This window comes from Lacerta agilis, chromosome 17, assembly GCF_009819535.1.
Source record: "Lacerta agilis isolate rLacAgi1 chromosome 17, rLacAgi1.pri, whole genome shotgun sequence".
NCBI classification, from domain to species: Eukaryota; Metazoa; Chordata; class Lepidosauria; order Squamata; family Lacertidae; genus Lacerta; species Lacerta agilis.
The window spans coordinates 33,199,943-33,217,125 of NC_046328.1; the positions used below are offsets into that span (position 1 = coordinate 33,199,943).

General features: G+C 47.9%; 2 protein-coding genes across 3 annotated transcripts in view; one reads left to right on the forward strand and one right to left on the reverse strand.

Annotated features, from left to right (window-relative positions):
• DENND4B (DENN domain containing 4B) overlaps window positions 1–3,558 on the reverse strand; it is a 54,389-nt gene extending 50,831 nt beyond the window's left edge. For both annotated transcript variants that reach the window (XM_033174625.1, XM_033174624.1), the window contains exon 1: window positions 3,463–3,558. The gene's annotated coding sequence lies outside the window, so the exon portion shown is untranslated. The remainder of the gene's footprint in view (window positions 1–3,462) is intronic.
• A 10,574-nt stretch (window positions 3,559–14,132) lies between these two features.
• LOC117061958 (protein S100-A7-like) lies at window positions 14,133–16,848 on the forward strand. Its single transcript, XM_033174970.1, has 3 exons — window positions 14,133–14,208; window positions 15,459–15,621; window positions 16,514–16,848. Exons 2-3 carry the CDS (start codon window positions 15,469–15,471, stop codon window positions 16,670–16,672), a joined length of 312 nt encoding a protein of 103 aa, XP_033030861.1. The 5' UTR covers window positions 14,133–14,208; window positions 15,459–15,468; the 3' UTR covers window positions 16,673–16,848.
• The last annotated feature ends 335 nt before the right edge of the window (window positions 16,849–17,183 follow it).

Below are 17,183 nucleotides of genomic sequence, written 5' to 3' on the forward strand. Positions count from 1 at the left end.
GCTATTTTCTGTGCAGCCTGAGCAGGAGCAGTGAACGACCTCATAGCTAATTGTTGTCGCCTGCCTTCACCCCCTCTGCCCTGTTCACGGTTGTGAAGAATATCCCCACGTTATGAAAGGTCCGTGCCGCCATTAAGGAAAAGAGGTCGGAATAGGCCAGTATATATGTGGACTGTCCCTGGATCACGTGGCTTTTCTTCTTTTAAGTTCTCAAAGCTCTTAACCTCACTCAAGGCGGTCATCTGAACTAGCCAGATGTTTAACTGATCGTCAATCACAGCCAGTCCGCCATTTGAAAAATAAGACTTTAGAACCGTCTTGCCCCAAAATGGCAACCAGGCGTTACGTTTTGGCGACAGCAACCTTGGTTTAAGGAGCCTTTGGTGCGTTATTTATCTATATGAGTTTCTAACACTGCTGTTGAACCTCTTCCCTCTCGGCTGTTTGTTAGGCTGAGGCCATCTGGGGAGAACCCAGAGGTATGCAGAAGTACAAAAAAAACCCTTAGGAAACCACCAAGAACAACCGCTGCCCCCTTCCTCAATCACCTTCCTCGTCGCATCGTTATTATCGAAAGAAGAACATCAGAGTAACCCTTCCGGATCAGGCCCAAACCCCAGCTGGGTTAGGCATCCTGTTCTCACAGTGGCCGACCAGATCAGGCCAATGGCCCATCTAGTCCAGCATCGTCTTCTCACATCCAAGTTGTTGGCCCTCGCTGCTGCCTCCTGCAGCACTGAGTTCCGCATTTTAACAACACGCTGCATCCTCTGTGAAAAGCTACCCACCTCCTCTGCTGAATTTATATTACGCCGTTCCATTTTTTGGAATGGCTTTTATGCATTTTTTTTTTAAAAAATTGCTTTTTAAATATATATTTTTTAAAAAACACACCGTTTTAAAAGCTGCGTTTTCTACTTGTCACGGAACCTCCTAAGCGAAGGCAAATAAATAAATGCATCTTATTGAATAAACGAAATAAAAGAAATTGCAGGGAAGAAACTGACACGCAGCTGGAGGACGACGACAATGGGCTCTCTGTGCATCCGCAGCCGCCACCACCACCACCCCTCACCCTCAATATTTTCCCCCGAGACAACAGCTGTCTGGGGAGAAGGCACAGAACAGATCGGGCCAGATATTAATCTGGGTATTAGACGGCGAGATGCCACCGCTGGGGAGGAGGAGGGGGGGGGGAGTAAAGTGATTTCAGTTAAGAAGACAGAAGCTTATAGAATTCTGCCTGGCACAGGGGAAAAAGCAGTTAGAGGAAAGTCTTCCTTGCTCTCTCGTAAAACCCTCGAACTCGGGGCCACCCGTTGAAGCTGAAAAGGGAAGTTTCAGGACAAACAGAAGGAAGGGCTTCTTCGGGCAACTGCGGAACTCACAACTGCAGGAAGCAGAGATGGGCCCCCAATTCGGATGGCTTTAAAAGGACGAGACGGGTTCATGGAAGACAGGGCTACTAGCCATTATGGCTAGGCTCTTGTCTCCCCGCTTCTGAATCCCAGTTGCTGGAAAGGAGACAGTGAGATCGGATCCTGCTGGCTGGTTTCCCACTGAGGCATCTAGTTGACCCCTGCGAGAACAAGATGCTGGACTGGATGGGCCTTAGGCCTGATCCTGCAGCCGGTCTCCGCTTCTTCTATTCTGATGTTGAGGAGCTGGGAAGATGTCCCGACAACCCCTCCATCAGAAGCGGAGCGGAAGGGATATACAGTATATTCTGGCGTATAAGACTACTTTTTAATCCAGGAAAATCTTCCTGAAAGCTGGGGGTCGTCTCATACGCCGGGTGGAGAATGTGCGGTCGAGTATATCTCAAACTCTATATTTTAACTGGGAAAGTTGGGGGTCGTCTTATACGCCCAGTCGTCTTATGCGCCGGAAAATACGGTAGCGAGGAAACAGGAGTGAGAAAGTTATAAATTCAATAAATAACAATAAAACAATTCTGCGGCAGCTGTTGGCCGCGCAAGGGAAGCCAGGTGTTGCCCCGTGTATCGGGAAGTGAGAAATGCAGAGCGAGGAAACCAGAAACGTTCTTAAAAAAAACCAAAATATTATACTAATAGGCAGGGGAATAAGTGCGGCACCTGATTCGCACTCCGGAAACAGAGGTCCACCCACAGACACCTGCCAGATTTGGAACAACACGTCTCTGAGGTGGAGCAAGAGGGATGGGGGGGGCTGTGAAACTCCTAACTGGGGCTGGGGGGGGGCAGAGGAGAAGCTCTGTGGGGTGTCTGAAAGCAGAGAAGGAAGGTGGGGGGGGGGAAAGGCCAGTCGAAATATTGCAAGGGGCAAATCTGAATTTGATGCTGATTTTCGGAAACCAGTAAAAAAATTAATCAGCAGAAAAGAAATAAATATTGTGAGGGGCTCCAGTAAGAGTGGGGGGGGGGGCACAGTTTGTGAGTATTGCGGGTGGGTGGGTAAAGAAATCTGGCATTTCCCCTCTCCTGAAATAATAAGCCTTCCAGGTCAGGGTATTGTGGGGAGGAGGTATAAAGGAATGCGGGCAAGAACTGAGATTTCAATCATGTGCGAGTGAGAGGGGGAGATTTGGGGATAGCTGGAGAGGACTTGGAAATATTCCTGGGAATTGCGGCCTCTAACTGGTTTTGACGGCGGGTGGGTGGGTGGAAAGCCAGTTGCAGATCCACCCCCCACCCAAACAGACAGACAAACAAACAAAACAACAGTTCAAGGTCTCCATTGATGCCGCCTCCCCAGTCTACAGTGTCAGGGAGGAGGAAAGCAGAGTAGGAACTGGGATGGGGGGGGGGGTAAGAGGGCTGAAAGTGCATTTTTTCCCTGAGGGGGGGGGAATAGAGATAAATAAGGCTCAAATGGCGAGGGGGGAGATATAACAGGAGGAGCAATCAGGAAGACGCACTGTGAATCGGCAGAGGATCCAGTTCCTAGCAGAATTGGCCCCCGTCTGGGGAAGAAGTGATGCAATCCCGGGCTGAGACTGCCAATTTATTCTTATTTATGGTGGGGTGGGGGAGGAGGAGAAGAGGGTGGGTTTGAGTGGGGGGGGGAGGAGGAGGAAAGCGTGTCCGCCAAAAAGGGGGTGTTAAAAATAAAAGAGAGAGAGAGAGAGAGAGAAGCAGAGTTGGGTTGGGAGTGTTGTTGTTGTTGGGTTTTATTATTTTTTTTGGAGGGGGGAGGCAAATTCGTCTTTGCAAAAACCAGACCCCAAGGGGAGTGCAAGGGCTGGTTTGGGGGGGGGGAGGGAGAGGAGCGGTGGGGGGGGGTCTCTGTCAGAAGTTGGGAGGGTGGGGAGGGCCGGGATGAGAAAGATGGGCTTGGAAAGGGGAGGGAGAGAAAATGAAGGGGGTCGCTGCTAAGGGGGAGGGTGGGGAAGGAAGGAAGGAGGCGAAGGCGAGGCGCGTTGCATCGCATTGCATTGCATCGCATCGTCTTGCATTCCACCCAATGCACGCGTCTCCTTACCTGGGCAAACTCCGGCGGTGGTGGCGGCTGCGCTGCCGCTCCTGCTACCCTCCAGCCCACGCCATAGCCTGGCCCGGCCTGCCTGCGCTCAGCTGCTCAGCCCGCTTCTCCCTCCCTCCCTCCCTCCTCCTCCTCCTCCCCCCTCATCCGTCGAGGCGGAAAGTGCGCCACCTGCCGCAGAGGAGGACCCTGGAGAGAACTCAGCCCCCCCCCACACTTGATGCATGGGATTCAGGAGGGGAGGGGGGCGTAGCGGGAGAGACCTGTGGTGGCGCCCTCCATAGAAGCATAGGATCTCAGAGTGGGAAGGGACCCCCCCCCCCCAGGGTCCTCTAGAGACCAGGGGTCAGCAAACTTTCAGCAGGGGGCCGGTCCACTGTCCCTCAGACCTCGTGGCGGGGGGGGGGGCAGCGGAGTATATATATATATATAAAAAAATATGAAGGAATTTCTATGCCCAGAGATGCATTTTATGAACGAATGCAGAGATGCAAATATGAAGGAATTCCTAATAACCCAAAGATGCATTTTAAAGGAAAGGACACATTCTACTCATGTAAAAACATGCTGATTCCCGGACCTTCTGCGGGCCGCATTTAGAAGGTGATTGGGCAGCATCCGGCCCCCAGGCCTTAGTTTGGGGACCCCTGATGTAGACCAACCCCCTGCAATGCAGGAGTCTCTATCCAGCCTCTATCCATTTTTCTCTGACCGATCATGGACTTTGGGGACTCGGAGTCCCTTGGGGAGTTGGGCAGAAAAAGCCAAAACCCGATTTTTACATCAATTTCCAGAGCAGGAGAAAACAAGGTTGCTCCATTTCCCACTTGACGGCCCTTCAGATATGGCTATTGTATCCCCTCTCCATCTTCTCTTCTCCGGGCTAAACACCCCGTTCTCCACAAAGCTTGGTTTCCAGGCCCTTCATCAAGCAGTACCACCTCCTAGACTGGTGGTAAATAAGGAGCCAGACAGGTGAGATCAGACTGAGGCCACTCAAATGGTATACAGCCTCCACTGTTCCCAATCTTATTCTTTTTTTAAATCTTTCATTTATACTTTTCAGATATATACATTTCACTGATTTCACTATCATTTTGACATTTTAAAACTTGACTTCCTTCCCCCTCTTTCTGCGGTTCCTTAAATTTATTTTTAATATCCTCTGCATATACAAATTCGCTTACTCGTTTTTTTATCTACTTTAAATATAAACTCTTATGCAACTGCAGGTTATTACAGTAATCGCGCCAGTGTTTTTATCTGTTTACAATTTATCTGTAAATATTCAATAGACCATTTCTACTCCTTTATAAAAAGTTTGCTATCTTGATTTCTTATTCTTCCGGTAAGTTTCGCCATTTCTGCATATTCCATTGGTTTTTGTATCCATTCTTCCTTTGCTGGGGCTTCTTATTCTTTCCATTTTGGGGCAAGTAACGTTCTTGCCGCTGTAGTCACATACATGAATAAGTTTCTATACAGTTTGGGTAGTGCTGTCCCTATAATTCCTAAGAGAAGGCTTCTGGGTTTTTTGTGTGTTTACAAACGTTATTTTGAACATCTTTTTCATTTCATTGTACAGTGGTACCTCGGTTGTCGAACGTAATCCGTTTCGGAAGACCATTCGACTTCTGAAATGTTTGACAACCGAGGCGCAATGGGCGGCCGGCAATTTCCATTGATAAAAAATGGAGAAACGAGCCGTTTGACTTCCGAGGCGCGTTCAAAAACGGAAGCATTTACTTCCGGGATGTCAGCATTCGAAAGCCGAAACGTTCGACTGCCGAAGCGTTTGACAACTGAGGTACCACTGCATAATATTTCCCAGTAAACCGTAACCTTACTGCAAGGCCACCAATTCCCAACCTTATTCTTAACCCTCACGTGTGTGGCAGGCTCTTCGCAGAGACTAAGTGCTGGAGGGAAAGCACTCTGTACATACTCAAACACACTTTGCCGTTCCTTTCCCTTCTCCAATGCCAACCCTGATACAATCAATCAATTTATTTGTTGCATTAGGTATATGGCCATAGCACATAGTAAAAGACCAGGCAGTGGCCTGGCGCGATTATACAAAGAATACTACAGATACAGTTAAAACATTAGATGTTGAATCGTGCTGGATAATGCAGATAAAATAGAGAACAATAGCAGGGCATATCAACAGTGTCCATGACAGGAAGACAGATAGGACTAAGGCTAAGGCAAGTTAGCCGAAAAGGTGGTCCTGAGTTTCAGTGCCTGTAATGTATAGATGGCCACTCCATGTGAAATCAAGGGGTTGGCATCCGCCACTATTTCATGCGGTCATCGTCCCTGGCGATAGTCGGCGGGAATAGAGGGAGAAGCCTGGATCTTATTGAGACATATAGTGGGCAGTAGAGGAAAAAGTGAATATAGTCCTCTATCTTTCCTTTGCTGCATGGGCAGAGTCGAAGATCCTGAGGAGTATTGGAAAATAGACTCTGTAAGAATGCTGTGGGGATGGGATGAAATCGAGCTAGTGTGAAGGCCCTTCTTAGCGTAGGATTTATCAGATCACTCAAATAGTGGGCTAGAGATCTAACTACCTTCACGCGGGGGAACCACGTGGAGAGTCTGGCCGCAATGCCAACCCCATAATCTCCCCATTAGGAATTTCCCATTGCATGGAAAGTAACTTCTTTCCCCACTAGGAAACACATTCAGAGTAACTTCAAAGTTTACATATGTACCTTTACGAAACCCAACAGGCAATGCTCCAAACCTGGGCAGCACAGCTATGTCCTAGTTCTTGGAGGTTTTTTTTTTTTTTTTTTGAACCAGGTAACAACCTCAGAATATGAAAAGGACCCATGAATTATCACCAATATTATCTATCTTAACTTTTATCCTTCTTTTTCCTCAGATTGGGACTCAAGGCGGCTTACACAAATTGAAATGACACAGATAAAATAGCGGGGGGGGGGGGGAGCTAGGACATACAAAAGGCAACTGCAATTAAACTCCAACGGAATTAAAACAAGGCACAAACCAAATCTATTTAAAACACGCAATGCTGGTAACGAAAGGAAAGTGAGCTAGTCTCAGATTGCCATCTAGTGGTGCCATGAAGTAGCAACTACCCCATGGCTTAGGAAAAAGGCCTATCCTATAACACAGGCATCCCCAAATTGCGGCCCTCCACATGCTTTGGCCTACAACTCCCATGATCCCTAGCTAACAGGACCAGTGGTCAGGGATGATGGGAATTGTAGTCCAAAACATCTGGAGGGCCAAAGGTTTGGGATGCCTGCTATCAGGGGTGTAGGAAGGGATGGGCGGGCCGCCCCTGGTTCTAATCTGGGAGGGGTGACAAGATGGCCCCTGCCCCCCCAGCTGTAGAGCGGCTGAGGGTGCACACTCGTGTGGTGTTCGTACGGGCTGCTGCTCTTGTGCGCCGTCCGTACGGGTGTCCGTACTGATGCCGCTTGTGCGACAGCCGGTAGTCGCTGTGCAAGCAGCAGCCCATACAGACTGTGCATGTGTGGCATTCTATACGGAGTGCACACTTGCAGGATGCCGCACATACGCAGTCCGTACGGGCTGCGCCGCCCCGGGTGCCGGAGAGGGTTCCTCCGCCACTGCCTGCTATAATACCTGAATGAGCATTCATATTGGTTCTCTTGGGGGGTGTTCGTACATCTTCCTGTTCGTTGTTTGTTCATCCAATGCTTTCCCATGCATGTCCCTGTCAGTTTCCTGACTGCATAAAATCTGATTCATTTTTATTTCTTTTTAATGTAATTTTAATCAAATTTTCTGTTTTACAGTTTTGAATACTCATTTAAACATCCTTATAATACCAACGACTTCCCTTCCTCTCTTTCCATGTTACAGGTGGGTAGCCGTGTTGGTCTGCCATAGTCAAAACAAAATCGAAAATTCTTTCTAGTAGCACCTTAGAGACCAACTGAGTTTGTTCCTGGTATGAGCTTTCGTGTGCATGCACACGAAAGCTCATACCAGGAACAAACTCAGTTGGTCTCTAAGGTGCTACTAGAAAGAATTTTCGATTTTGTTTTTTCTCTTTCCATGGTTCATTTTGCTTACCATAAATCCCTGCATATTTTACATAAACTAAACCATTCAGCATTCTGTTATTACATCCATCTAAACTTGTTTACACTGTTGAATTTATCTTAATGCTGCCAGGGTTTTCAAGTGTACAACATTCCCCCCCCCCCATATATTCAATAAACATTTTCCAATCTTCTCTAAAGATTGGGAAAGTTTTCTTGCTCTCTTATTCTATACTAGCTGGCCCAGCCACGCGTTGCTGTGGGGTATTTTGCTTTTTTAAATTCTGACCCCGAAAGTATTCTGGAAGCTCCTGTTTTCGTTCTTCCCTGTCCCTCTAGAGCAGGGGTCAGCAACCTTTTTCAGCCGTGGACCGGTCCACTGTCCCTCAGACCATGTGAATGAACAAATTCCTATGCCCCACAAATAACCCAGAGATGCATTTTACATAAAAGAACACATTGGTCGGTGGTATTGATCACTTGGGACTGTGTGTGTTGAACATGCGAAGCTGCGGCGGCCATTTCAGGTGAGGGCACTTGGGAAATTTTAAAATGCCTGTGAGTGTGCAGCGGCCATTTTAAGTGAGGGCACTGGGCACCTTATGGAGGCCTACTGCAGGCCTTGCTGTGTTTTTTTTTTTACTGTAAAAGCGCACCCCCCCCACAAAGACCCCCCTCCTCACAATTAACTGGCCCCATGCTCTACGCCATTAAAAAGAGCATTCTCCTCCACCCCAGTCCCAAAATTACGCACCCCAGCGACAAAATCCCCTCAGAGCCGGTTTTACTCACTGCGACCTCTCAGGCAGCCTTGGGCTTATTTCGCTCCCGCATTTTTTTCCTCCCCCCTCTCTTCTGCAACTGCCCTGCCTCCTGCTCCATCTTTTTTCCACATTTCCACTAAGCAGTTTCTGTCAGAAAGTCCTTGGGTGCTTACAGATGGCAATTATAAAATGGTGGATGGGGCATTATTTGTCGGCGCAGGTCTGATGACGTCAGCAGGCAATCCGCCTTTCTATTGGATGCTGTTGGAGTCTTCATTCCTTTTGCTGGTGAGGTATAATAGGCGCGCCACTTCCCCCCCTATCCTTTATTTTAGGTATGACAGGTTTGGTTTTTTATTTTTATTTTTATTTTTATTATGCCAGATCCTTCCTTGATGGTCAAGTTACGCTTTGTCCTAATTTGATGCTGTTTGGTGCAGCGGTTACGGAGAACATAGGTTTCCGGCGTACACGCAATGGGAACATTTATATATATATAGATGTTAAGTCTGCAAGCTGCGCATATTCTGTCCACTTAAGTTCCCATTTTTCTTGAGTTGGGACCTCACTCATTTTCCATTTTGGGGCTAACAAAACACGGGCCACAGTAGTGGCATACAAAAATTTGACATCTGGGAATTTGTGTCTGAATTATCCCCAACAAAAAGGACTATGTTTTTTTTGGGGGGGAAGTACTTTTAAACATTTTTTTCCAGTTCATTATGAATTATTTCCCAATACTCTTTTGCCCTTTTACAGGTCCACCACATATGGGAAAAACATTTCCCCAGCCTCCTTGCATCTCCAGAACTTATCTGATTCAGTCTTATACATATTAGCAAGCCTACTCAGAATGTGAAACGAGCAAGGAATGTGAAACGTATCTTGTTACTGCAGGGCAGTTTTATTTATTTATATATCCTACATTCCACCCCTCCTGGACAGGGACTCAAGGTGTTTTATACACATAAAATAAAGGAACTTAGAATAATAATAGTGGTAATAATTTAAAAACAATTAAGCATTCGTAGAATTAAATTGATAAGAAGAAGAAGAAGAATTTGGATTTGATATCCCGCTTTATCACTACCCAAAGGAGTCTCAAAGCGGCTAACATTCTCCTTTCCCTTCCTCCCCCACAACAAACACTCTGTGAGGTGAGTGGGGCTGAGAGACTTCAGAGAAGTGTGACTAGCCCAAGGTCACCCAGCAGCTGCATGTGGAGGAGCGGAGACGTGAACCTGGTTCACCAGATTACAAGTCTACCGCTCTTAACCACTACACCACACTGGCTCTCATATAAAACATATAGGCAATCTTTAAAAGCGTACAGATAATTACAATGGAAACTGCATAGCGCCAGCCCTTTCCTTAAAAACAGTCAGTTCCCAAAGGGATCAAGAAAGCCTTCGCCTGCCTGCGGGACGACAAGGAGGAGGGAGCCAGTCTAACTTCTCTAGGGAGGGAATTTCAAAGACAGGGAGCAGCCACCGAGAAGGTCCTGTCCTGTGTCTCCAGCAAGCATGGCTGTGAGGGGTGGGGGGTGGGAGCAAGCGAAGGGTCTCCCTTGAAGATCTCAGAACCTGGGCAGGTTTGTATGAGGGTACACAGTCTTTCAAATAGTCTGGACCTAAGCCACATAGGGCTTTCTAGGCCCTGCATGCATAGTTACTACATACACGAACACACCCTTCTTGCTCTTCCATCCAGGTAAGCAAGGGGCATGATCAGGGAGTTTCATGGATACATTGCAGACAGGCAGAAACACTCAGGGGTGAAGCTGGGCCTGCCTTTGTGGGATGTGGCCTGCAGAGAGTTCTGAGGGGCAGATAGAGAGTCCTAGAGGGCCACATTTGGCTCCTGGGCTGTGGGGTAGCCCACCTCATAGAACCAACATGCTTAAGTCTAATTAATGCATGAAGGGGTTAAGACCATAGAGTAAGCTGTCCTGCCGGCCTTAGTGCACCTTCAAAGGGAAATCAAGGCAATCAAGACTTTGTTCCTTCACCCCACTGCGGGGATTCTTTGCTGGAGCCTCCCGCGTGCAGGACTAGGTCAACTGCACACGGGATTCCAGTTGCCGGGGATCTGCGGCCAGCGCCTCACATGTGTTCCCGCACGGGCACCGGCCAAGCCTGCGAACGGGACGGCCGATAATTCCGGAGCTTAAACTCACACCGGCCGTTGTCCACCAGGCTAAATCTGAAGGTGCGTGAGTAGTCCGACGAAAAGAGTGCCTCGTAAAAGTACCTGAGAGTACTTGCTACCTCCTAAATTGTTCCCTTAGTTAATGTACCCAAATAAAAGGTGGCCAAAACTACGGCCAGGAAAAAGCGCCCATAGACTACGAAAAATAAAATTGAGACGAAATAAAGACAGACAATCACTGTTTCTTTTAGATGCTTTGGCTGACCCGCATAGGCTATTCCCTTTTTCTATGCCTAAGCTATTCTAACATTCCCTAGGCTTTTGTTGTTCAGTCGTTCAGTCGTGTCCGACTCTTCGTGACCCCATGGACCAGAGCACGCCAGGCACGCCTATCTTCCACTGCCTCTCGCAGTTTGGCCAAACTCATGTTAGTAGCTTTGAGAACACTGTCCAACCATCTAATCCTCTGTCGTCCCCTTCTCCTTGTGCCCTCCATCTTTCCCAACATCAGGGTCTTTTCCAGGGAGTCTTCTCTTCTCATGAGGTGGCCAAAGTACTGGAGCCTCAACTTCAGGATCTGTCCTTCTAGTGAGCACTCATGTCCTTCTAGTGAGCACTCAGGCTAGCCGTCCCTGAACCGCCAATTCTTCCGCAAGTTCTATGCTACCTAAGACTAAAGCTATCTAAGCCTAAACCGCCAAATCTTCCGCAAGCTAACCTCTCTACCTCCTGCACGCGCTTCCAACCCAACCAACCCAACCAACCCTGTCCCCGAAACCCCAACTATCTACATCTAAATCATCTGAACCCTAACTCTGACTGTCCGCCTAATACGGGGAGCCGCAGCCTTTTATTGACAACCAAGTGCAACGTCATGATCGATAAATTTACCAATAGGAACGCTGTTGCTGCCCCCCAAAAAGGCGGGAAGCAGATTAACTGATCATTCACAATTTAAACCTCTGGAACCAAAAAGTCTAGGCGGAGGGATCTCAGTGGCGAGACGCCTACTGAGCCCTGCTTTCGCTTTCACTTCTAAACGGAAGGATACATAAAATAGTGCATAACATTAACATTAACTTAAAGCAAATAATCGCAGGTTCAAAGGAACCCACGAAGTGTATTCCCACACCCCACTCCAGTCTTACTGAAAAGCTCAGCGTGAAGAAGCAAAGCTGGTTGTTCCAGATTAACTGCATGGCTCTCAGAAGCCATTCTTGATTTCCTATGACAATAATTTAGGAACTTTCATGGCTTTGGAACTAAACGAAGTTTTACTGCCTCTGCAACCTTTCTGATTGATGTATGCAACAGCACATGAACCTGACCTTTGGAGAGTTTGTATATAAACCATGCTGAACTTACTAAACACGTGCTCTTTTCCTCTGCTGGGGGAACAGGGGACTCTTTTGGAACTCACTTGGAAAGACATATTTTAAAGGTCTAACGGCCTATATTTCCACACTTTACTTTGCTGCACATTTGGTGGCTTTAAATCTCTGCTGGGGTTCTCTCAACAAAGAGTATTTGCCCCAAATTTGAATCTTGGCATCTATATTTTCCCCTCGCACCAACATGGGCTGGGAGGGTCCCAACTCTTCCTGGCCTAAGTGTTAGCTGGAGGAGCTGGCTTTCCATAACTGGTTTGGCCAAGGTTATATTTACCTTTGATGTGCTTCAACCCTGCACAATCAAAACATGGGAGTTGCCCCCCCAAAGTGCCAAAGGCATGATCTGCCTTCCAGGACAAACTAGTAGGGCTTTCGGTAAGTGGAGAATGACTCATTGGCAACAGACAGTCAAGCCAGGGTGGAGTTCCTCTTTCCAGCTCGTCTATTGCCCTTCGCCTCCACTCTTTATTGTATTTCACAATACAATCAGGTAGGATAATTTCGGAAAGTGTGACGTCGAGTTAACTGCTATATTGCTATTTCAACTATAGATGGCAGTGTATCCAGCCGAGTCAGTGAGTCATGCTGCTGTAAATGACAGCACAGTTGGAGATGACACCATTTTGCCATCTTTAGAAGGATAGGAAGCAACCTTGATTCAGATCACTGGTGTATCAAGTGTACTACTGTCTACATGTACTGATAGGGACCCTGAAGCCCTCTGGGTGATGCTGGACGCCCTCATCATCCCATGAGCTCCCTACTCCCAAAGCACCATGAAGTATCTTTCTTATCTTACTATATGATATTTTTTGCAAGGGGGAAAGTCAGCACGCTGTAGTTTGTGCAGCCGCCAGTAGGGGGCCATGCGTATGGCAGCATGGCAACAATGGGCAGAATGGGGGAAGCAGGCAGGCTGGTGGTGTGGGGTGGCAGGCCAGCAGAGCAAGCAGGAAGGGTCTTGCTTATCTTGCTATATAATATTTTTGCAAGCTGAAAAGGCGTCACACTGCAGATCACCTGCCACTCGCTGAGGAGAGGGGAATGAAGAGGATGAAATATTTCTCCCCTTCTCTCTTCACCTCCAACAGAAGGAACTGAGTGTCAGTGCGGGGAGAAAGACTTTCGCCTCTTCGTTCCTTTCTTCTCTGAGTACGGCAGTGGCAAGAGGATTTTAGGACTGGGGCGAGTTGTGAGGAGATTGTGGGGGGAGTTCTGAGTGAACAATGGAGGGGATGGGGGTTTGGGTGAGGTGTAAAGCAGTGACAGGGAGGTGGGTGGCGCTGTGGTCTAAACCATGGGTAGGCAAACTAAGGCCCAGGGGCCGGATCCGGCTCAGTCGCCTTCTAAATCCGGCCCGCAGATGGTCCGGGAATCTGTGTGTTTTTATATGAGTAGAATGTGTCCTTTTATTTAAAATGCATCTCTGGGTTATTTGTGGGGCATAGGAATTTGTTCATTTTTTCCCTTCAAAATATAGTCCGGCCCCACACAAGGTGTGAGGGACAGTGGACTGGCCCCCTGCTTTAAAAGTTTGCTGATCCCTGGTCTAAACCACTGAGCCTCTTGGGCTTGCCAACCAGAAGGTCGGTGGTTCAAATCCCTGCGATGAGGTGAGCTCCCGTTGCTCTGTCCCAGCTCCTGCCAACCTAGCAGTTCAAAAGCAGGCCAGCGCAAGTAGATGAAAAAGTACCGGTACTGTGGCGGGAAGGTAAATGGCGTTTCCGTGCTCTCCGGGTTCCGTCATGGTGTCCTGTTGTGCCAGAAGCGGTTTAGTCATGCTGTCCACATGACCCAGAAAACTGTCTGTGGACAAAGGCCGGCTCCCTCGGCCTGAAAGCGCGATGGGCGCCGTGTTTAGGGAAGTTTTTAATGTCTGATGTTTTATCGCTTTATTATTATTATCATCATCATCATTAATTCTGTTGGGAGCCGCCCAGAGTGGCTGGGGAAACCCAGCCAGATATGCGGGTTATAAAGAAATAAAGAAATAAATAATAATAATATTATTATTATTTGGGAGGCAAAACAAGTATTTCAATCAATCACTTGACAGACATGTATCTGAACTGCCTCTCTTAAAACATGCTGTAAAATGATGGAACTGTAGAGTTGCAAGGGCCCCCGAGCGTCATCTATTCCAGCCCCCTGCAAGGCAGGAATCGCAACTAAATCACACCTGACAAAATGCATCCTGGATTTCGTCAAGGCGGGCGTGTCGGGTGCTGCATGGCATTTCGCAATGGGAGGTTCTTTCCAGAGGAGACGAAATCAGCACAAGCCGGGATGATTTGCAAGGCTCTTCCACAGCTGAGGAGACTATAAAAGCCCGCCTGCCTTGACGCCTACATTCACATCACCTCTCTTTTCGGATCCTGGTTGCTTCCTTTGGAAACACAGGTAAGCCCTCATCTCTTGGCAGCCAACCTGAAGGTGGCTTGGAAGGAGCCTCCCATGGGAACTGCTCACCTTCTCTGCAAGCCTGCTTTGGTTTGCTTCTAGGTAAAGGTAAAGGGACCCCTGACCATTAGGTCCAGTCGTGTCCGACTCTGGGGTTGTGGCACTCATCTCACTTTACTGGCCGAGGGAGCCGGCGTACAGCTTCCGGGTCATGTGGCCAGCATGACTAAGCCGCTTCTGGTGAACCAGAGCAGCGCATGGGAACGCCGTTTACCTTCCCGCCGGAGTGGTACCTATTTATCTACTTGCATTTTGACGTGCTTTCGAACTGCTAGGTGGGCAGGAGCAGGGACTGAGCAACGGGAGCTCACCCTGTCGCGGGGATTTGAGCCGCCAACCTTCTGATCAGCAAGTCCTAGACTAAGAGGCACTCAAAGTTGGCCCTTTGAAAGGAACGGACCTAAGCTAGCCCAGTCTACCCATTACAATGGGTCTGCTCTGAGTAGGGCTAACCCAGAGTTCCTTCTTCCATTACCAATGCAGAAATACCTAGGGCTACTGGAGGGAGTCTAGAACAAACCTTCTTTCCATCTTCTGACAACCTGCTCGGTTAGAAAGTCCATTATCTTATTTTATTCTTCACTGCCCTGGCCACACTCGAGGCATAGCCGGAAATTGATTAGCCTTGCTTAGCAGGCTAGTAAAAATGTTTTGTAGCCAAATTTGCCAGCTCATTTTAAAAGCTGCTTTCAAGGGGCTTTAATGTGTTCTTTCTGGGTCCTGGTGGATCCCGACACTGTAAATCAGCCCTTCATTCAAAACCATGAGGACTAGACTCTTACTTGATTTGGAGGAAGTAGGGCTGAGAATGTCACCCACCTGAATTCCAGGAGAGGCACGGCCAGTAAGCGTAGCCCAGGTTTCATCGTCCCCAGATGCAAGTGGACTACAATGCCCACCATCCACAACCTGCAGAGTCCAGTGGACAAGGATGATGGGAGTTGTAGTCCAACCAACTACAAGGGACGCATGCAGTATAAGGCAGATTCCTATGTTGCCCTCCTGATGTTGCTGGACTCAGACTCCCATCAGCTCCAACCAGCATGATCGATGGTCAGAGATTATGTGTGCTGGAAATCAGCAACGTCTTGAGGCCACCATGTTGGTTACTCCTCTGACTCCCCTTATGGGCAGAGCTGAGCATTGAACCTCTCTCCCCCTTTCTCCCTCTCCTCTGTATCCTCCGAAAGGCTTAGCAAGATGAAAACTCTCCTGGAGAAGGCTTTGGAGTGCACAGTCAACATCTTCCACCAGTATGCCATTCGGAACCCAAAGGATGACTACCTGCAGTTCAAGGAGTTCGAGAAGCTATTGAAGGAACAAGCCCAGCCCTTCTTGAAAGACACCCTACCTGTAAGCACTGATGAACAGCTGGGAAAACTGTGGCCACAGGGATGGGGGCAAAGCTCTTGATCCTGGGTGTGTGTGTGTGTGTGTGTGTGTTCCCGTGGCCCTCCAGAGGATGCTGGACTCCAACTCCCATCATCTCCTGACCCTTAGTCATGTTGAATAGAGCTGATGGGAGTTGGAGTGCAATAACATTTGTGGCTCCCCATTTGTGGGTTTAACTAAACCCCAGTTTCCCCAACTTAGTTCTCCAGCTGTTTTGGAACTACAGCTCCCATCATCCCTAGCTAGCAGGACCAGTGGCCAGGGACGATGGGAAATGTTGTCCAAAAACAGCTGGAGAACCAAACTTGGGAAACCCTGAACTAGGCCATCTCTTGCTTTTCCTGAGCCTAAGAGACCACCATCTCAGCTCTTGCCTTCTTCTAAGGCCAGGGGCAGGACTACAACTCCCACAACCCCCTGCTCACTGGCCATGCCTGATAGGGCTGATGGGAGCTGGAATCTGTCCCCAAATAACTGAAAGGCCACCTCCTTCCCTCAAGACCCTCTTAGGTGCTGAGGTCGGCAGAGTGGGGCCCCTCAGTATTTCTTTCACCCGCAGATGTTCAGGGGGTGGCGGCAACACAGGACAGGGTCTTCTCTGCTGTGGCCCCAAAGCTGTCCAAAGAGATGAGCCTAGCACTTTCCTTATACAGCTTTTGGAGATGCTGGAGATGCATATTTTAAGAGCTCAGCTTATTTCTGTGGCTGGAAGTTGCATTAAAATGTTTTTATGTTGTGTTTTAATCTCATAACCTGCCTCGGGACCTTAGGGTGAAGGGTGGGCAATTAATAATAATGATAAACAAAGAAATATAACCCTTTCCTGCTTCCTCCTCCTTAATGTTATCTGCAGCCCGGTATGACCCAGGATGCTTACATCAAGAAGATGTTTCAAAAAGCAGACAAGAACCGTGACGGGAAGCTGAAGTTTACGGAGTTCTTGCCTGTGCTGGAGGCTGCCCTCGTAGATGCTCACAACAGATCCCACCTCCTGCCCGAGACGGGGAACTGAATTAGCCAAGGGCCCACCTGCAAGGCAGCCACGGTCCCAATGGATCCCATTCTTGAGTCCATCCTTGACGACCATCCATTCCCATGGATTGTAGGCGACCCTGCCTGACTACATCGCTGGCACTAGAAGACTTCAAAGTCTTGTCATAAAAACAATAAAATACACTTCATTGAGAACTCTCTGGGTCTTCTCCTCATGTGTTTCGTTTTCGTTTGCATCCATTTTTATTAATTTCCATACAATTTTTACAAATTCAGTTCAGTTTCAATGCAATATTCCCTTAAAACCTTTTGACTTCCCATTCTTGGTGTTTCTGTTCAAATCCTTTATCTACTGCCTTAAATGTAATACTTATTTCTTTTTTTTTTAAATTAATATTTTTAATTAGTTTTCCAAATTGTTACAAATCAGTGCAGATTACACAATTAATAGAATTCCTTGAAAACGGATCAGGTTTCCCGCTCCTGTTGCAAACCTATGCCCACTACTTCCTCATGTAGCCACTTCATCC